At 38.1% G+C, this 17383-nt stretch overlaps 2 protein-coding genes across 8 annotated transcripts in view; both read right to left on the bottom strand.

Annotated features, from left to right (window-relative positions):
* Nucleotides 1-109: 109 nt before the first annotated feature.
* LOC103141480 (ADP-ribosylation factor-like protein 6) lies at nucleotides 110-4849 on the bottom strand. 5 transcript variants are annotated; one of them, XM_016673901.1, is made up of 9 exons: nucleotides 4522-4848; nucleotides 4327-4377; nucleotides 4149-4210; nucleotides 4001-4069; nucleotides 3826-3920; nucleotides 2963-3092; nucleotides 2513-2568; nucleotides 2355-2367; nucleotides 110-524 (listed from the first exon to the last, which is right to left on the bottom strand). In XM_016673901.1, the coding sequence occupies exons 1-9, from the start codon at nucleotides 4642-4644 to the stop codon at nucleotides 485-487; spliced, it is 639 nt and encodes a 212-aa protein (XP_016529387.1). In that variant the 5' UTR covers nucleotides 4645-4848; the 3' UTR covers nucleotides 110-484. The 5 variants fall into 5 exon arrangements, with proteins under 5 accessions (XP_016529387.1, XP_007557209.1, XP_016529388.1 ...); XM_007557147.2 differs by lacking the exon at nucleotides 2355-2367; XM_016673902.1 differs by lacking the exon at nucleotides 4327-4377.
* A 1071-nt stretch (nucleotides 4850-5920) lies between these two features.
* Nucleotides 5921-17383, bottom strand: part of LOC103141479 (ephrin type-A receptor 6-like) — a 208089-nt gene continuing 196626 nt past the window's right edge. For 2 of the 3 annotated variants that reach the window (XM_016673897.1, XM_016673898.1), the window contains 5 exons: nucleotides 16409-16618; nucleotides 14134-14283; nucleotides 10801-10994; nucleotides 10400-10549; nucleotides 5921-7893 (listed from right to left, as the gene is read on the bottom strand). In XM_016673897.1, coding sequence (XP_016529383.1) covers nucleotides 7716-7893; nucleotides 10400-10549; nucleotides 10801-10994; nucleotides 14134-14283; nucleotides 16409-16618 — 882 coding nt within the window. In that variant the 3' untranslated portion in view covers nucleotides 5921-7715. Of the gene's footprint in view, nucleotides 7896-10399; nucleotides 10550-10800; nucleotides 10995-14133; nucleotides 14284-16408; nucleotides 16619-17383 lie in introns of all 3 variants that reach the window. The other variant, XM_007557145.2, reaches the window with a different exon arrangement.

Genomic DNA, 17383 nt, shown 5'->3' with positions numbered 1-17383 from the left:
TAATTTATCCATCTACCTGTAATAAATATGAACTTGTTATTTAATAAAATCATATTTTCTAATATTTTTTGTTGTTGGCTTGTTTTTATTTATATAAAAAAACACTGCATACACTGAGCAAATAAGCTTTTTTAATTTCCAATTAGAGCATCATTCGACATTAACAGCATCTTCAGAAAACAAAAATAAAAAAAATAGATAAAAGCTGGAATAGATTAAAAAAAGCTACTTCACCGCATGCAGAAAATAACCCAGATTATGTATAAATTCAGACTGCATGACACTCTGTAGTGACGTATCAGGAGTTGATGACTGGTGCTTCAAATAATCACTTGACTCAGATTACAGCGTTCAGTCTTTAAAAGTGCAGCTCAGAGAAAAAGTGCTTGACTATTTGACATTGAAGTTTAAGGCTTACAACATCAAGAGTGATGAACACCTGAAACGCCGAGTCAGATCCAGTTTGCACATCCCTGCGTCCCGATCACGCCTGGTCGTTCATCTGTTCATTGTTTTGATATGATCTGCAGGAGAAAAGGGGAAAAATGGCTGAACTTCAGTCTAATTGATCTACTGACGGCTTGGGTTCACAAAGCTCTTGCAGGGAAACAAACTAATATTTGTGGTGAGAAACAGCAAGAGCATTACTCAAGAAGAAATAAAAAACTGGGGACTTTTGTTGTAAAGTTTGGCAAAAAAGTGCATTTATGTTCAGCATCTTCATCTGTTCATTGTTGAACAACCTGCTGCAAATGTTTTATGTTTCTGTAGCTGCACATTTAGAAAGTCTTGTTACACATTTTGAGTTAAATTTAAGACTGGAAATGAGGCTCTTCCAAACAGTCAGTAGTTAAATTTACTCAATTATATTAACTTGAGCAACTCTTTTGAAAAAAAAAGATGTTTTATCCAAAAATTAACCACACACAGACGCACACCTGCAGTTATTTTTTGAAGTAAACCATTTCAAAGAAATTGGTTTGGGAATTCTTCTTTTGCCTGATTCTGTTATTGTTTGTATTTGTATGAGTTGTTGTCATTTTTGTTCTTAAAAACCCAAATTCTCCCCATAACTTTATATTTTGACCAAAACGATGTAATTTTTAAATATTAAATGATTGATAATTAGATTAGTAAGTCAGTGTGCTTGATTTACTAATTGAGTAGACTTTTTAACAAATCATGAATTTTCTCAAAGTTTAATAATGTATAGATAAAACCAATTATCAAACTGTTAAAATCTAAGTAACTGTGTGCATTTGGTAACTGCCTTTTAAAACTAAACTAAACTTTTCACATTGATCAGTCTCCAGGATTTTATGATTGTTTTTGAACTTTGTAATTAAAATCACTGATTTTGTGGTGCAAATTTCTAAACATTTGCAACAAATTTCACGATATTTGTGCTTACATATGTCGGTAAACGTGACTTGTGCTACTGCCGTACCGACTACAACTTGACATCAGCGCTGTAGTAGAAGTAGGAAATACTGCCACCTGCAGGTGGGAGTTGGCACTCTCTTAAACAATGTTTCATCGCGACTGTGGAATTGCAAAAAAGTGGAAGGACTGATTAATGTAATTTGGCAGTAAACAGATACAAACTGCTTTAATTTGATTGACAAAATGATATTTAAGACCACAACTACTATGTTGAAGGTTCTGATGTGTAGCTTTCTTTTAAACTTGAGTGAGTACCATGGGTTTAATGACTACTTCTCAGAGTTTATATGTTTCACAAAAGGCATGTCGGTTCAGATGGACGGCCATACCTTGGTGCAGCTGTTGGGTTTGTTTATTGTTTTCCATAATGCAGTTTGTTCATTAACTTTCTATACTTTCTCTATGTGCCTCAACCCATGTACTGAGGCCTTGGTCCTCGTGGCGGTGGTCACAGGTTCGATTCCTGGCCTGGTGACATTTGCTGCGTGTTTTCCCCCTCTCTCATTGCCCTCTTAACCAAATTAATTAACCAAAGTAATTAACCAAATTACACACAGGACTCTGTTTATGAATTAAGAGACTTTAAATTTACACTAAAATGCAGAGCATCTGAGTAAATAGAGCTGAACACAAATGCATGCAACATTTAGTAAAAACAACATAAAACATTTTCACGAATACGTTTCTACTTGCACAAATATGCACAACTTTGTCTCTCACATAAAATCCCCGCGAAACATATCAAAGTTTGTAGTATTAATCTGGTTACTATGTGATGTTTGATGTTGCAGCTGCATATAACACAAAAGCTTTTGTGTTAAATAGCTGAAGTGGACTCAAACTACCTAACACAGACAGACACCTACAGAACTGTACATCACATTGATGAGCTTTAGCTCTTGGGTACTTACTGTGCAATTTGATCTGAGTTTAAAAGAAATAACAACAAAAAGAACAACTTATTGCCAGTTAGTTAAAGGGCTAAATGACAGACAGACTGTTCTGGCATTTCAGTTCTGAAACCAATTTTCTCCATTATCCCTGCATGATGATAAAAAGGGAGAATTACCTTGCAGCCAGTCCAGCCCTTCCTGCAAGCCTTCTCCTTTGATAGCATTGCTGGCACTGAAAAATAAAATGTGTAGCGGTTAAGTCGTTTATGGAGCATTCCCTTTCTCCAGCCTTTTTTTTCTTGGACCCTGACTGTTTAAAGCTGTCCAGCTCTTAATCCATTCGGCCTCCACCTGTCTAATGAGTAAACAAGGAGGAGGAAAACACATGTATGCAAGAGAGCCAAGCTGCTGAATAACTCCATGTGGCTCAGTCTCTCTGCAATGTTTAACCACGAATGAAGCAAAACTGGAAAGTCTGTCCCTGATTATGAACAGCAAGTAAACACACTTTAGTCTCTGTGTTTATGGTGAGTAAGTTGGCTGCTTTCTCCTCCTTGTACAATAAAATTAACAATATAGCAGCTTTTCTGCTGATGACTCATCAAGCAGAGTAATTGATACTTTACCAGATGTGCCAGGGTTTGTCTTTGATGTTCTCCAAACACAACATTTGCGAGACCTTGACCGAAGACAGAGCGTCCCGCAGGTCTGTCTTGTTGGCGAAGAAGAGTACTGGGATCTTTTTGTTGCAGATATCTGGGAAGACAGATGTGAGGATAAGACACTAATTCCTCAATCACATTATTGTGCATCTGCAGCCGAAGGAAAATGACCCTCCAGCAATACCTTTGGACCAAATTTGAGAGAGCAATGAAACAATTTGATTGCCATCTACCTACTTTATTTCATCTTACACTATGCGAATGCTCTGTCATGCTGATGAAAATTTATCGTTTGAAAGCATCAGGGCAGATTTAGAATTTTACTTTTTTCATCCCCAACTGAAAAAAGTTGATACTTAAAAATAGAAAAGAAATGAAACAAAAATACAAATGTTGCAGCAAAGATCAGGTCCTCTATCCTGACACAGCGAGACGCTGTGAGTTTCAAAGACTTGATCCGCATGTAGATGAACTGTACAAAACTGAAGCAGCACAAAGATGCACCTTTTTCCCATGTCACATTTGTATTTTTAATGACAAGATGAGAACCAGCATCACAGCACTCAATAAAGATTTTTAATAATTAAAGTTGGAAATCAAAATTCCAAGTCTGACTTGATCACAAACCCTATAAAATAATTGAAAGCAAAACTAAATGCAGTTAATTTGTAATAATGGAAAAATACATCTCAATAGACAAGCTTGGATTAAATACACGTAAGCTTTTAGTTGTAAAATGTTCACATAGTGGCCATATTAGACACTTCTTACACTAAAACGTCTATATTTATGAATTAGGTAAAAACATAAATGTATATTTATTGTACCTTCATGGTTGAGGAGATTATTGAGCTCCTCCTTTGCCACAACCATTCTCAGTTTGTCGCTGCTGTCAATGACGAATATGATTGCGTTGCTTTCTCTATTAAAAAACAATCACCAGCATAATAATTGATAACTTGCATGTAGAATATGCGAACATCGTCTATTTTTGTGCCCTACTTGTAATAATGCTCCCACAGGCTTCTGTATCTGCTTTGGCCTGACATGTCAAAGACTGTGAAGGACAGGCTGCATGCGGAAAGAAAAGCAGCATGAGTGACGTAACATCAGCCAGATTCTGAAATACTGAAATGCTTTTGTGTTTTACCTCGAGCTCTTGAACTTTTCAATGTTGAAGCCAATCGTTGGGACTATTTCTTGAGCCGCTGTCTACATGCACACACATTTGCACACACGCACAGACACATGCAGACACACAAATAAAGACAAGTAATAGCAAAAGTATGTCAACTATGAAACAAGGGGAGGTATGACGTGGGCTTTACCTGACTAACATGTTTCCACTCTTCTGACAATGGACCTAAATGATTTGGATGCTGAAAACGAATGATTGCAAAGAAATAATAATAATAGGCATCCAAATGTATACTTTAATGGATTTTAAGATAATTTATCAGCTAAGTAATTGTGTTTAGTCTCAAGACGAGGCTGAAGAATGAAACCAACATCTCAGAACTTACATTAGATGGTTTGAGCTGGTTGATGATTGTCGTTTTGCCGCCGTTGTCCAGACCCAAGCACAAAACGTTGACTTCTTTCTTCCTTAGGCCAAGCCAGCCTGACAGTTTATCAAGCAGCCCCATTCCACTCGGCTTGATGCAACACCATGTAGATTTTCAACACATTACCCCATAGATGGCCCGATTCGATCAGGACCAGACGTGTTTGCAGATTTTCTCTAAAGCGAATGTTAATGATAAAACATAGGCTTCTCCAGCGCTCCTCCGCTCTCGCTGTGAATAGATGAGATGCTGCCTGGCCATCGCCAGCTTGTGGCAGGTAATCCTATTACGGTGAATTAAATCCAGTGAACCACCCGGTGGCCTGCTCGTGGAGTGTGGAGCTCTGCAGGCCCCCAATCCTGATGCATTTGATTTATTACACTGTAACACTCTGAAGGATCCCCCCCTTTAGCTGCTGGGGCCTGTTATAGAAACATGGCACCTAACAGAAGAAGATGCAGCTCTTTTCTTTCCTGCAACCACTGACTCGCATGTTGATTAAAAGAATTACTCATTTTCGGACAAACGTAGGTCTGACGTGTCACTTTTTTTTTTTTTTACAGCAGCAAATATGAAACTTTTCCATGGGATGTTTGAAACATGCATGTCCAACAGCTTCATTTTTTGGCTGTTACTAAGTAACAATAACTTGCAAAAACAACAGTACCTCTGTAACCTTTTCACATTTTGTCAAGCTACAACCACAAACTTTGAGTTAGCTTTTGGGGATTTTATGTGAGAAAACACAAAGTAAAGCCTGACTTTGAGGTGGAAGGAAAAATAATCATGGTTTTCTCTTGGTTCACAGATAAAACCCTAAAATGCGTACATATTCAGCCTCTCTGCTTCTTTTAACAACCTGAAACATGGTGGTGGCAGCAACACGGTGGACAACTTTCTTCAGCGGGGAAACTGGAAACAGTTAATGGGAAAATTCATGGAGCAAAATGCCAGAGAATTATATAAAAGCTTTTAGAGGATGCAGAAGACTTGAGAAATGGTTGAGATCAATAGATTTTAACGTGATGATCACATGATCATTTCTTTAAAATGAAGAATTTCAGTCATTGGATCTGAAATATTTGTAAAGACACAGCCAGAAAAAACGACAAATGTAATAAATATTTATCAATTTTCTTCCACTTCACATTACTTTATGTTGGTCTTCCACATAATTCTGATATTACTCTCTAGTACGGTGTCATAATGTGACAAAATTTCCTTGGTTTTGGTTTAAGCGCTATATATTCACTGAAAGATTTACTGAAACACGATTTTCCATCTTCTAAGTCGACTTTGACAAAAATATTTACCACCCTCTCACCTGGAAATACAACAAAATCCCCTGAGCAGCCAGCCATCAGAACCGTTCATCTTTATTTGCAAATAAATATCCGCTGTAACTGCCTCTTACAGTGTGCAAGATCTACAACATCTCTTTGGAAATGATAGAAAAATAAAATACAAGAATTATAATAAGTATACTTGTACTTTGTACAAAAGAACGTTCTAACATTGCTCAGCAGTAGAACATGCTAAACAAACAGCATCTGATAATCTCAGAAGTCATGTAGAGGGGTGAGCGTGTGTGTGTGTGTGTGTGTGTGTGTGCATGACCGACCTCGCTGTGACCCAAAAGGCACACATCTCCAGATCCAGTTGGGTTTAATCTGTGAGTTATAAAAGCTGCAGATAATTAATTTCATACAATTCAAAGAAAAACAAAACAAAACTAGGTCCTGTGACTGCACTTGTGAGCTTCTATAAAGACTTTCTGGCTTGCATGGCTAACAGACTGTAAGGCATTCTGTGTGTGTTTGTGTGTTCCTGCTCATGCTAAAATGACACAAGATGAATTATGATGCTGCTGCTTATGTTGCGCACCTCTCTTTCTCCTTGGCCAAACAATCGTAATATTAGTTATTCTCTGCCAACATATCTATTCCCACTTCATATCAGACTAAGCTTACTGCCACAATTGCTACAATCTTCACATGACCACAAAGTAAGCACAAGCATTTGTTTAAATCTACCAGAAATTGTCTCCGTCTCCTCCGTCCTCACAAGCCGAGTTAGTTGTAGAACTCAAATCAAAAGTGGGGAATTTTGTAGGTTTTTGGCTGTTTGAGTGTGTGTGTTGAGGCAAAACGACATGATGCGACAGGAAGAACCGTGTGAGTCCGTGTTAGCTCTCCAGATGAAGAAAAGCAACTGGAAATATCTAAATTCTGTTAACATTCATATAGTAAGACAGTGGAGTTTGTGGAGTTTTTCAGGCAATGTTTAACATTCACAATCAAAAGCGAAACAAAACCAAGTAAAGTTGATCACACGACTGTGTCTACACTGGTTGCTAAAAACCGTCAGACCTGCAGGGTGATTTTTCTGCAAGACATTAGGAACCGGTGGAAGTCTGTCGTTTCATGATTCATCTCCCACAGAGATGCTGAGGTGACTGCATAAGACTGTATTGCTGATTTAGATTTAAAAAAAAAATCTTTTAAATAAATAAAACATTTAAATAAGTTCCAGATTTACTAGGGCTTTCACATACACGACTGCACATATATTGATATTAGGTTATAATAATAATTAACTGTCTATACACTTTTAAACATTCAGTAAATCTCTATAACGTACTTTCCACTTCTTCCTTCAAGTATTAGTGTACCAGATTCTCTGGACATCAGGTAACTAAAACAATCGAAATAAACCTTTATATTAAATAATAAAACTCTAAACTAAAAAATACTGAGGTTATTTCTCTTTTCAAAAGGACAAAAACAGATAGATTGCACACCCGATAGCAGCTACATGAGCAAGAAAAAGAAAACAAAGTCCAAAGATTCGGTAGATTACATTTGCAAATCTACATTTCTAGTATTGTTGCTCCACACACAAAAAGTACGGCTGTTGCAACAAGGCATTACATTCCCCTAAGTGAGGGCCTGGGCCAGTCTGTGGAGTCAATCAGGCTGGAGTAGTCTGGCAGAACCAGGTGTACGACGTGAGGGGTTTTCAGTAGAAAAAAAGTCCAAAGGGAAGAGTAGGAGACCAGGGAGATTTACGCTGGAATAGTCCTTTCAATGACGTCCTGCATGAGATGAGGACTCGACACTCAGGCACAGGCTGTAGACCGTCCCTTGGCTGGGTTAGACTTCACTTCCTCCTGTCTCGACTACCTGTCCGTCCCAGGCTGCAACAAAAACGGGCGTCCTCATACATGGAAGCCCTTCTCCTGTTCGTGCAGCAGCTGAAACTGAAGGGTCTGTATGCTGCTGATGATCCGCCTCTGGTGGCCGATCAGCTCCACTCCAATACGCCTCACATCTCTAGGCCAAGACGGGGAACACAAACGGAAGAAACAAACAGAGAGACACTTCAACTATGATGGCATGTTTGTTTGGATTTATCTACAGCAGTTTTCCTAAACTTCTTCAGGCTTAGGACCATTTAACTCATCTAACAAACACTGATGGACCACCTAAAACATCATCTTAATACATACAACCGGAAATGAAAATATCAGTCTCTTAATAGACTTATTGTTTTCTTTCTTCAATCTAAGGAGAACCATACTCTGTACTCGGGGCGTTTTTGAGTTATTTACATATTCCAATCATGTCAAACACATGGAAATAAAAATGATACGTTGTACTACCAAGTGTTGTGAGTATTAATAACAATTTAGGGCTATTTGTAATTGGAAGCACAATAAAAGAAAAATAGACTTGAGTTGCTTTGGGAGAAACAAAAATCCTCTTCTGCACCATTAAATATAACAATGATGCACCCATTGTTTTCAATTGTATTTATCTGCTGTATTTAATTAATTTAATTTAATCATTTTTAATTAAATAACAATAATAGCCGCTGGCGTGTGAGCAGAGAATCACAAACAAGCAAAGCCCTAAAAGACAAAGAACAGTTCTTACTGCGACTTAAGTCTTACCGGAATAGAGCCGTTCAAAAGAATCGAAAAACATCAATACTCTCAGCTTGGGTTCCTCTAATCATATAATAGTCCTGTCTTTGTTTTGTTTTCACCAGTATCTCCAGTTTTTCTTTTAAGAAACTTATCCATTATTATTTTTAAACACAATTTTTCGGTAAGCTAGCTGGGCGCGTCGCACTTTGAGCTGACGTCACGGCACATAAACGGTCGTTTTCCTGCAGTACCTAGGGGACCACTGGGGGGCGCCAACGGACCACAGTTTGAGAAAGACTGATCGACAGAACAATGTCAGCTGTTTAGCCTCATAAAAAGTAGTGCCAACTTCAAATACCCACAGAGGCTTGCAAAAGTACTCATACCGCATGAAGTGTCGAAGAGTAGGAGCTTCTAAAAGAGACTGTCTGTCCACATCAGTTCTCAAGTTCCACCAACACTCAATAAAATTTAGGTGTGGACTTTGACTGGGCCTTTCCAACACATAAATATGCTTTGATCTAAATCTGTCCATTGAAGCTCTGGTCATATATTAACTGTTGATGGGATATTAAAAGGTGAACCTCTGTCTTTGTCTCAGAATTATTCACACTAACAGGTTTTCTCTCTGGACTGCTCTATAGTTAGCTTCATCTCTCTTTCCATTAACTCTGAGCAGCTCAGCTGTCCCTTTTGGGGAAGAGCATCCCCTCATTTGTGCAGCTGATGTAGCATCACGCAGAGCAAAGGCCATGTCCCTTACAGAGCTCGTGGCAAACTTGTGAATTGACCTCCTTATGGCTTCCTTTTAACAACAATTTTCTGCTTGCTACTCTTCTATAAAGGCCAGATTTGTGGAGTGCACAACTAGTTGTCCATCCATCCATTAACTAGGCTGATGCTTGTAGCGGCCATTCGGTGGGAGTCAGAGTACACCCTGGACAGGTTGCCAGTCCATCACAGGGCAACACAGAGACACACAAAAACACAGACCCCAGGTGTCCTGTTGACGTATTCTCCCATCTTTAATTGTGATTTCTGCAGCTCTCCCAGAGTTACCATGGGTCTCTTAACTGATTCTCTCAACGGTCACCTACTATACTTCCTTAAACTGGTTAGGATACAAAACATTTTTTTGTACAAAATCATTTTTAGGCATTAGGATTTTAATCAGCTACTTTGAGCTGTTTTAGAGCCTCTTGTCACTTTAAATCCAAATAAGCTGCTGCTGGAAACTCAGTGTTTACACTCCCACGTGAAAATGGCTGCAGATAGATGTGCAATTATAAAACTGTACATCTTTGAAAAGCAGAAGTAGAGCCTCCTGCACAACCAACAAGAATGCGGCAATTAGTTTCTGGATGGTAAGTCAACAACAAAACACTTCTCTTTCCTAGCAGCCATTGTACATGCCAGAGTTCCGCTTGGGTTGCTAGGTGACGACTAGCTGGGCTTTGCTGGGGTTGCTAGGTGACGAGCTCCGCTTCGCTGAGGGGCAGTGCCTGCTGTTTGTGACTTAACAATTTAGAGGTTTCTACACTTGGTAGCCGTACTCTTTATTAGTCATTTAATTGCTCTGAGTTTTATTGCGGATTATCAGAGTTTATTATCCGAGTATCATTTTTTCTTCCACAGATAAATTACTTTCTATGGGTTCGTTGCACAATATCCCAATAAAAAAGTTCATGTTTGTTGTTTTAAGGTGACAAAATTTAAAAGATCTCAAGGGAAATCAACAATAAATCAACAGTTTGGCAAGGCAATATAAACCCCACTCAATAAGAGATTACCCAATACAGGTTTATTTACACAGAGCAAAAGCAGTCAGGGTATCCCCATCTGTGCTTTTGATTTTATGCTTTTCTTCCTGTCATTAGGTAAAGATTTTTTTAAAGCACTTTGACTCACTCAATACTCATCCTCGCCACAGAATCCAATGTGTTGAAGCCTGCTGCCATAAAATTGCTTTTGTACTGAGTCATCTTTATAGAATCCAGCCAGTCGCCAACAGAGATGAACATTGGGTAATCCATGTCCTCCGCCGGGGATTCTGGTAGACTGATATGAGGAAAAAAAACCCAGAAGATTAGTTAATGTTAGATCATGCATGAATTCAGACCACAGATAGGAGAATGTGAAAACCAGCAGAAACGACACAAAGCTTTCTACCTGAAACCACAAATCCTCCCCTCATATTTTGCCCAGAGGGGAAAGTACTTTCAGAGATAGAAAAACCTTCCCTGAACACATCCTTTTAAAGTAAGCCGATTTTCTTTTAATGTTTCACCAGAACGTCTGCGGTTCTGTACCTCTGGAGGTCCTCTACCAGCGGCAGCAGGCTGCTGGGGTTACGAATTAGTTTATCCAGGAAGGAAACGATATCCACGAACTTCGGTCGATGATTCCTCTCTTTCTGCCAGCAGTGCAGCATCAGCTGGTGCAGGGCCACAGGGCAGCCCATCGGTGCCGGCAGCCGATAGCCCTCTTCAATGGACAGAATCACCTGGAGAAATAATTGGGTGTGATAAAAGGGTTAACGTGAGAAAAGGCCACTTTGTAAGAATTGACTTAGCTAAAGAAATCGATATGTTAGGTCGAAAAGTTGGAGTTCTCTCAGAGGGAGGTTTTTGTTTGGCTTCTGTACTCAGATCATGTTCTGGAGAACAGATTCTTCTGCTGCTTCACTCTTTCTGCAAGGCCCAAGGATGCTGCTTTCTATCTACTAATTATTTACAGCATCTTTACTCAATTTATGTTCAGTTTAATCTCTGACATAGCATTGACAAAGTATCAAATTAACGACTATTTATCAAGAAATCAGTCAAAGAGATTCATTCTTTACCTATCAAGGTTAAATCTTAAGAGGAATGAATTAAGAGATGGTTTTATTTTTATTTACATTAAGACTTATTCATGATCAATCAGGCAAATAACACACATTACATTAATTATTCCACAGTTTCTTTTCCATTCTTACTGCTCCAAACAAAGAGAAAATAGTTTTCTGAATAAGAAATTACCCCTAAAAGGAGAACCAGAGAGCCAAACATCAGCTGGAAGAAAAGGCTGCTTATTTTCTGGAACCAATCACGTTCTGTCACTTTCATCTCTCTGTCTCTTGACTGGATGGACTGTCAGCCTTTTGACTCCAGCAGCAGTTCTGTTTGACCCGGGGTCACGTTGAGAAAAAAGCCAGGCAGTTGTGCCATCTAACCCGGGTCTTTGATCGTTCACTTTCTTTGAATTTTGAACAAAAATAATAACAGGATACAAAAGAAACTCACTGGTCAAGGTGAAGCTGGTCTTAGATAAGGATAAAAGCAGCAGCATTTTCATCATTTCACTTTCAATATATATGTACTTTTTTCTTTTCTTTCAGTAAAAATGTGTGAAGTAAGACACATAAAAGAAAGAGAAAAGGATCAAATAAGTTTATACTTCTGCCTAACTTCTTTTCAGACAAATAGTTATTTAATCATAACCATGTGAATGTAAATGTTTTAAATAAATAAACCAAACTAAGCTTCCATGAATATCCAGAACACACTGATATATTCGGAAAGTAGGGCTGCAACTAGCGATTACTTTTCTAATTGATTAATCTATCAATTACGCTGACGATTAATATATTAATATGATCAAAAAACACTACATGCCACCGATTTTTCACTTAACCAGTTTAGCTTATTATACATAATATTGGAAATATTAAAAGATTCAAATAGACAAATAGTTTAATTCCTATTGTATATAAGAAAATAAAGATTTTATTGACTAAAAAGCAATAACACAGCACTGATTTTAGTAAATCTGAACTGTGTGAAGCCAACATTGTGCCAGTTCAGGAGTTTTGGCCGAAATCTATCTACAAACAAAGGTGTTTCCATCTTTAAATGCAAAATGTACATTTTTTTGTACAGTTTTGGGTGAATTACTGCTCTGAATATTTAGTTCTTTCAGCAATTGATATTTTATTTTGTTCTATACCCTGCAGTTAAAAATTAATTAATTACACATAAAACAACCACTTTTAATAACAGACAGCAGTCTGAAAAAAACAAACAAACTAATTTTGATTTGTTTTTATGGTTACAGTCAACAAAGAGATGCAAAGGCACTGAAGGAAACGTTTAAAAGTGTGTGAAAGATGTCTTTCCAGATTTATATTGGTGATTATATCTTCATTGTCCCTCGTTTTGTTGCTGTGCTCGAACTGCTCCATCAATCAATTCCCACATGTCCTTCTCAGCGTAAATCCTTGTATTATCACAGAAGATAACATGCTGTAACCTCCATATGTCATCTCTCAGATTCTCTACAAGGCAGTCGGCTATCTGCATGCATCTTCCAGCGGTGCAGCGATAAGTGGCTGACCAGGAGGAGATAGCGTTCGGCTGGTTTTGTGCCTTGGCTGGCCTTTTTGCCTTGGAAAGCACTTCTAAGCAATTCCCAAACAGCACAAATCCCTCCCAAACCCTGGGATCTCATGTGTGTGTATGCGGGGCATTTTCGTATAGACGTGCATGAGTCTGTGTGTAAAGGGTCAAAGGGATTAGGTTGGAGCTTTCACACTCAGCGGAGAGAAGGATGAATCTGCCTCCACCGTGGTCCCTCCAATCCCTGACCGCAGCCTGGGGATCAGTGGGTTTCTCAGCCACACTGATCCGCAGCTTTAAACTGGACGCTCTGAAGTCCTCGGAATCTCTGACCTCTACTGAACTTCCATTCTCTCTTCGTCATCTTTTTCTATCCGTTTGGATGTATTTCTGGTCCTAAACTCCTGCCTTTTAGAGGTAGGTTTTTCAGCTGTTGCAGAGTAGCGTAAAGGGCAACAACTTTTATGTCTAAAAATGAAAACAAAGTCTTCATTTGAGCAATGCGTGCTCACAGAGGTCGGCAAAGATTGAAATGAACAAGACATAACATCTCGAACAGGTTTTTATGGATTCCTCGTACACTGCTTTAAATCAAAGTGAGGATTATTAAACTTTAAACTCTAGTTACTTTAAGGTGACCTGTTATGCTTCTTTGAACAGTTTAGGATGGGTCTGCTGGCCATACAAAATGTGTTCATTATATTTTTTATGCACAAAATCCTTCTTAAATGATTAGATTTTAGTTTAAGTTCTGCCTATTTTGAGCACCTTCTTCTTGTCACTTTAATCCAAATAAGCTGCTCCAATCACGCCCTCCCAACTCAAAGTTTACAATGACAGAACCCAACAACAATAAAACGAGTGGATTCTCAATGGTAAGTCCACAACAAAACACGTGTTTTTTCCAAGCAGTAAAATCAGTTGACCAAACTACAGTTCTGCTTGGGTTGCTAGGTAACAGGGTCAAGCCTGGCTGGGGTTGCTAGGTAACGGCGCAGTGCCTACTGAATGTGACTTAACAGTAAGGAGGTTTTTGAAATGGCTCATTTTCCAAGTTGCCAAAAAACACTAACCTATTGCCAAAAAGTGTCTGTGTCTTCAAACGCTAACGTTGTTTTTAAAAGCAGTTGAGACCCAAATGGAAACACAAAAATGCTGGTTTAATATTTGATCTTGAAAATTAGACACACACTATAAAAACAATGTAAATTGTTTCTTATAAACTTTTTAGCACCTAGGTTCTTCAGTATGGAACGCAATACTCACATCCTGATTGGACATCTCCCAGTAGGGCCGCTCTCCGTAAGACATCACCTCCCACATGACTATGCCGTAACTCCACGCATCGCTGGCCGAGGAAAACTTTCTGTATGCAATGGCCTCTGGAGCCGTCCATCGGATCGGGATCTTACCCCCCTGTAGATAAAACCATAAGATAAAGAATAATATCATCATTTAATAATAATCACTTATAAGTAGGGGTGTGCCACACCAATCTGTGGGGTCTAAATATTTGGCATTTTTAATCAGGATTGATCTGATACCTGTTGCTGGTGAATTTTCTGTAATCATGTCAGCCATTAATGCATTTTAAGTAGCCAATTCTTCACAAACACAGACTGTTTGTGAAGAACACTCTGTTCTTCACAAACAGTGCCAGCTTTGGCACTTTTTTCAGTTTTACCCAATAAATGTGACCTTTCCAAGATCAATTTAATCAATTTAACAATTTCAAAATGAAAGTCAAACTGAACAGGGCAAAACTTTTCATTTTTGACATTCAAAACAAAGTGCTTTGTCTAAACGTTAGCAAACATGCTAATTTTAGCCTAAAAAAAAAATCAGCAAATTGCTGGAGATAGTCAATAACTTTTTCTTCTTTTTGTGTGGTTTTTATGTCAAGTAGGTTCCATATTAAAAAATGTATGATATTTCCCCTCAGGTCTGATTACAAGAGTTTCTTTCATTTTATTGTAAAAAAAAAAACAAAAAAAACAACAACAAAAAAAACCTTTGCGCCAGTGGCACAAGTTCTTGTTTTAGATAATCTCTCTTTAGCAGTTTTATTTGCAGCGTAAATATTCACATAATTAGTACTTTTACTAAATGTCCCTAAAAAAGATGACACAAACCAAAATGTACTAAATTATATAGATATTATTGCTACTTTGAGTTTGTCACTACAATGAATAATGATTTCCACTACACTTTTCCCCCCCAAATTCTACCGTCAAATATTCAGTTTAAATCTTCAGAGCATCTCAGCTATCCCAATTTTTGTTAATATTTGGAATCTTTGTGAAATGAATCCAACTAAATTTCAAGTGTTCACACAGATAATAAACAGAAACACACCGATTAAAAATAAAACAAGGACAGAGCTTGAGCTTTAGTTTGAGAAGGATTTGAAATCCCACTTTAACATAGCCTCATTAAACACATAGGAAGAAACTGCAAAGGTTTAAAAGATCCTGAATGGCTCTTTGGTAGCTGTGAGTCGTTTTAATGTTATTACCTGCAGTAAAGTTCTCACTTCTGAAGAGCATTTACAGCAAAATTTTTCTCATGACATTTTATTTCCAAATCACTAGATATATTCCTTTTAAACCTTCACTTCAAAAGGTTGTTTCCACATCGGTGTGCACACCTAACTGTAGGATTCATGTTATTATTCCAAAGTGAAAAGGCCTAAGCACAAAGGCTGGAAATTGAAAACTGAAACCTTTGAAATGGACCACATCCTGCGAGTTTTTAAAGCACACTTGGGCACAAATCAGGCCATTTAAAAATACTAAACCAATCACTTTTGACACTGCTGTCCAAAAAGCCCCATATTCTGAAGATTTTGCTTTGGCCTGAGATTTTATCCTGTCTTTACCTTCGCCTTTCATTTCCCCTCTCTGGAGTTTAACCACTGACTTGTGGAACAGAGAGTTCAACTCTGAGCCATAAACACACCATTTCCTTCATACAAAAACCTCAATACAACCAGGAAATGGGAGTCGACACCAAGCTCTGGGACATATATAAAACACAATCTTTTCAGAAAAGGAGTCCTGGAAACCAACTTTTAAAGAATAAATGCCAACGTGTGATCATCTTGTAGTGAAGGACGCATCACTTTGCTTCTTCTAACAATTTGTCCTTCAGTGGAGTCATCATTTTGAATCTTACTTCATATTTCATCAAATTATGTCATATACAAAACTAGTAAAACTGGTCATACTACTTATGAAATGGTGAGAAACTTTTCTGATTAAAAATACATTACATATCTATTTTCAAGTTCTTATACCTGTCAGCACTGAAAGGTAAATCCAGCTAAATAATGCGATTCTGATATAAGGGAAAACAAAAATAAATGCACACTGCATTTAGAGGATTAACTCTAGTTTAAGGTGAAATCTGTTTTAGTTGGATTAAAACAGAAGTTATATCCCTGGAATAACCTGAAGACGAGAGTAAAATCCTCATTCACGATGTGAGTTGCTGCAATACGCAAACGTCTCATCGTGTTTCCTGTGTCTGGAGTCAGGCGTACCGTTGTGGTGTACGCAGCCTCCGGGTCGTCCTCCAGCACCCGGGACAGGCCGAAGTCTGACACTTTGCACACCAGATTGCTGTTGACCAGGATGTTTCTGGCTGCCAGGTCTCGGTGAACGTAGCCCATGTCTGACAGATACTTCATGCCCGCGGCGATGCCACGCAGCATGCCGACCAGCTGGATGACTGTGAAGTGACCGTCGTGTTGCTGCCACACAAAACGGGAAACATTGAGAATTAACTAACATTTGGTTATGTTACAACAACAGACTTCAACGGGCTTTATTGGGATTTTAAGTAACGGTGCGCAACTCTGGAGTGGAAGAAAACAGAATACTTTTAAGGGTTTTTTCCACAAATAAATTTGTCTTTTATTTATGTTTCTACCATGTTTGCGTATTTGCAAGCATTTTGACACATTCTCCTTTGCTAAAAGGCTTGTAAGATTGAATGTAAACAATTTATGAGCAGCACTTCTTAATTCAATTTATATCTAGACAGTGGCTGGGTTTTATTTAACTGAAAAATCCAGTTTATCAGTAAAAGCTGGATTTTAATTTTTTTTTTTAAAAGTCAGACCTCTTCACTGATTTTATCCCCCTATGCTCTGATAAAAGAGGCTCCCTTTAGTATATTCAATGTGTCTGAATAGAAATGCACATCACACTGCTTAGATTTCTAATTGTACCATTTTTTGAAAATCATGTAGCAATTTTCTTCCGCTTCAAAATTCTGCACAGAAAATTCCAGCAAGACTCAAAGGCTTGTGTGTGCATCAAGACAAAATGTAGAACTAAAGTGTGCATGAGCAATTTTTCAATGGGATTTTTTTTTACACCAACAAAATGTGTTGGAAGAAAGAAAGTGGGATGTTCAGAATTATGTTAGCAATAAAATGACATGACAATATGCTCTCAGCAAATATGCTCCATTATTCATAAGTCATAAAAGTATCTGCATCCAAGGTATAACC

This window comes from Poecilia formosa, unplaced genomic scaffold (genome assembly GCF_000485575.1).
Source record: "Poecilia formosa unplaced genomic scaffold, Poecilia_formosa-5.1.2 Scaffold84, whole genome shotgun sequence".
In the NCBI taxonomy this organism is placed as follows: Eukaryota; Metazoa; Chordata; class Actinopteri; order Cyprinodontiformes; family Poeciliidae; genus Poecilia; species Poecilia formosa.
The sequence above is the reverse complement of the archived record's forward strand: the minus strand, read 5'-3'. Positions and strand labels throughout refer to the sequence as shown.

Coding starts and splice junctions, on each gene's coding strand:
- LOC103141480 (XM_007557146.2), bottom strand. CDS start 4,644: ATGGGGCTGCTTGATAAACTGTCAGGCTGGCTTGGCCTAAGGAAGAAA. Junction 4,378..4,521: donor ACCAGCTCAAACCATCTAAT/GTAAGTTCTGAG, acceptor ATTCGTTTTCAG/CATCCAAATCATTTAGGTCC. Junction 4,070..4,148: donor GAAAAGTTCAAGAGCTCGAG/GTAAAACACAAA, acceptor TTCCGCATGCAG/CCTGTCCTTCACAGTCTTTG.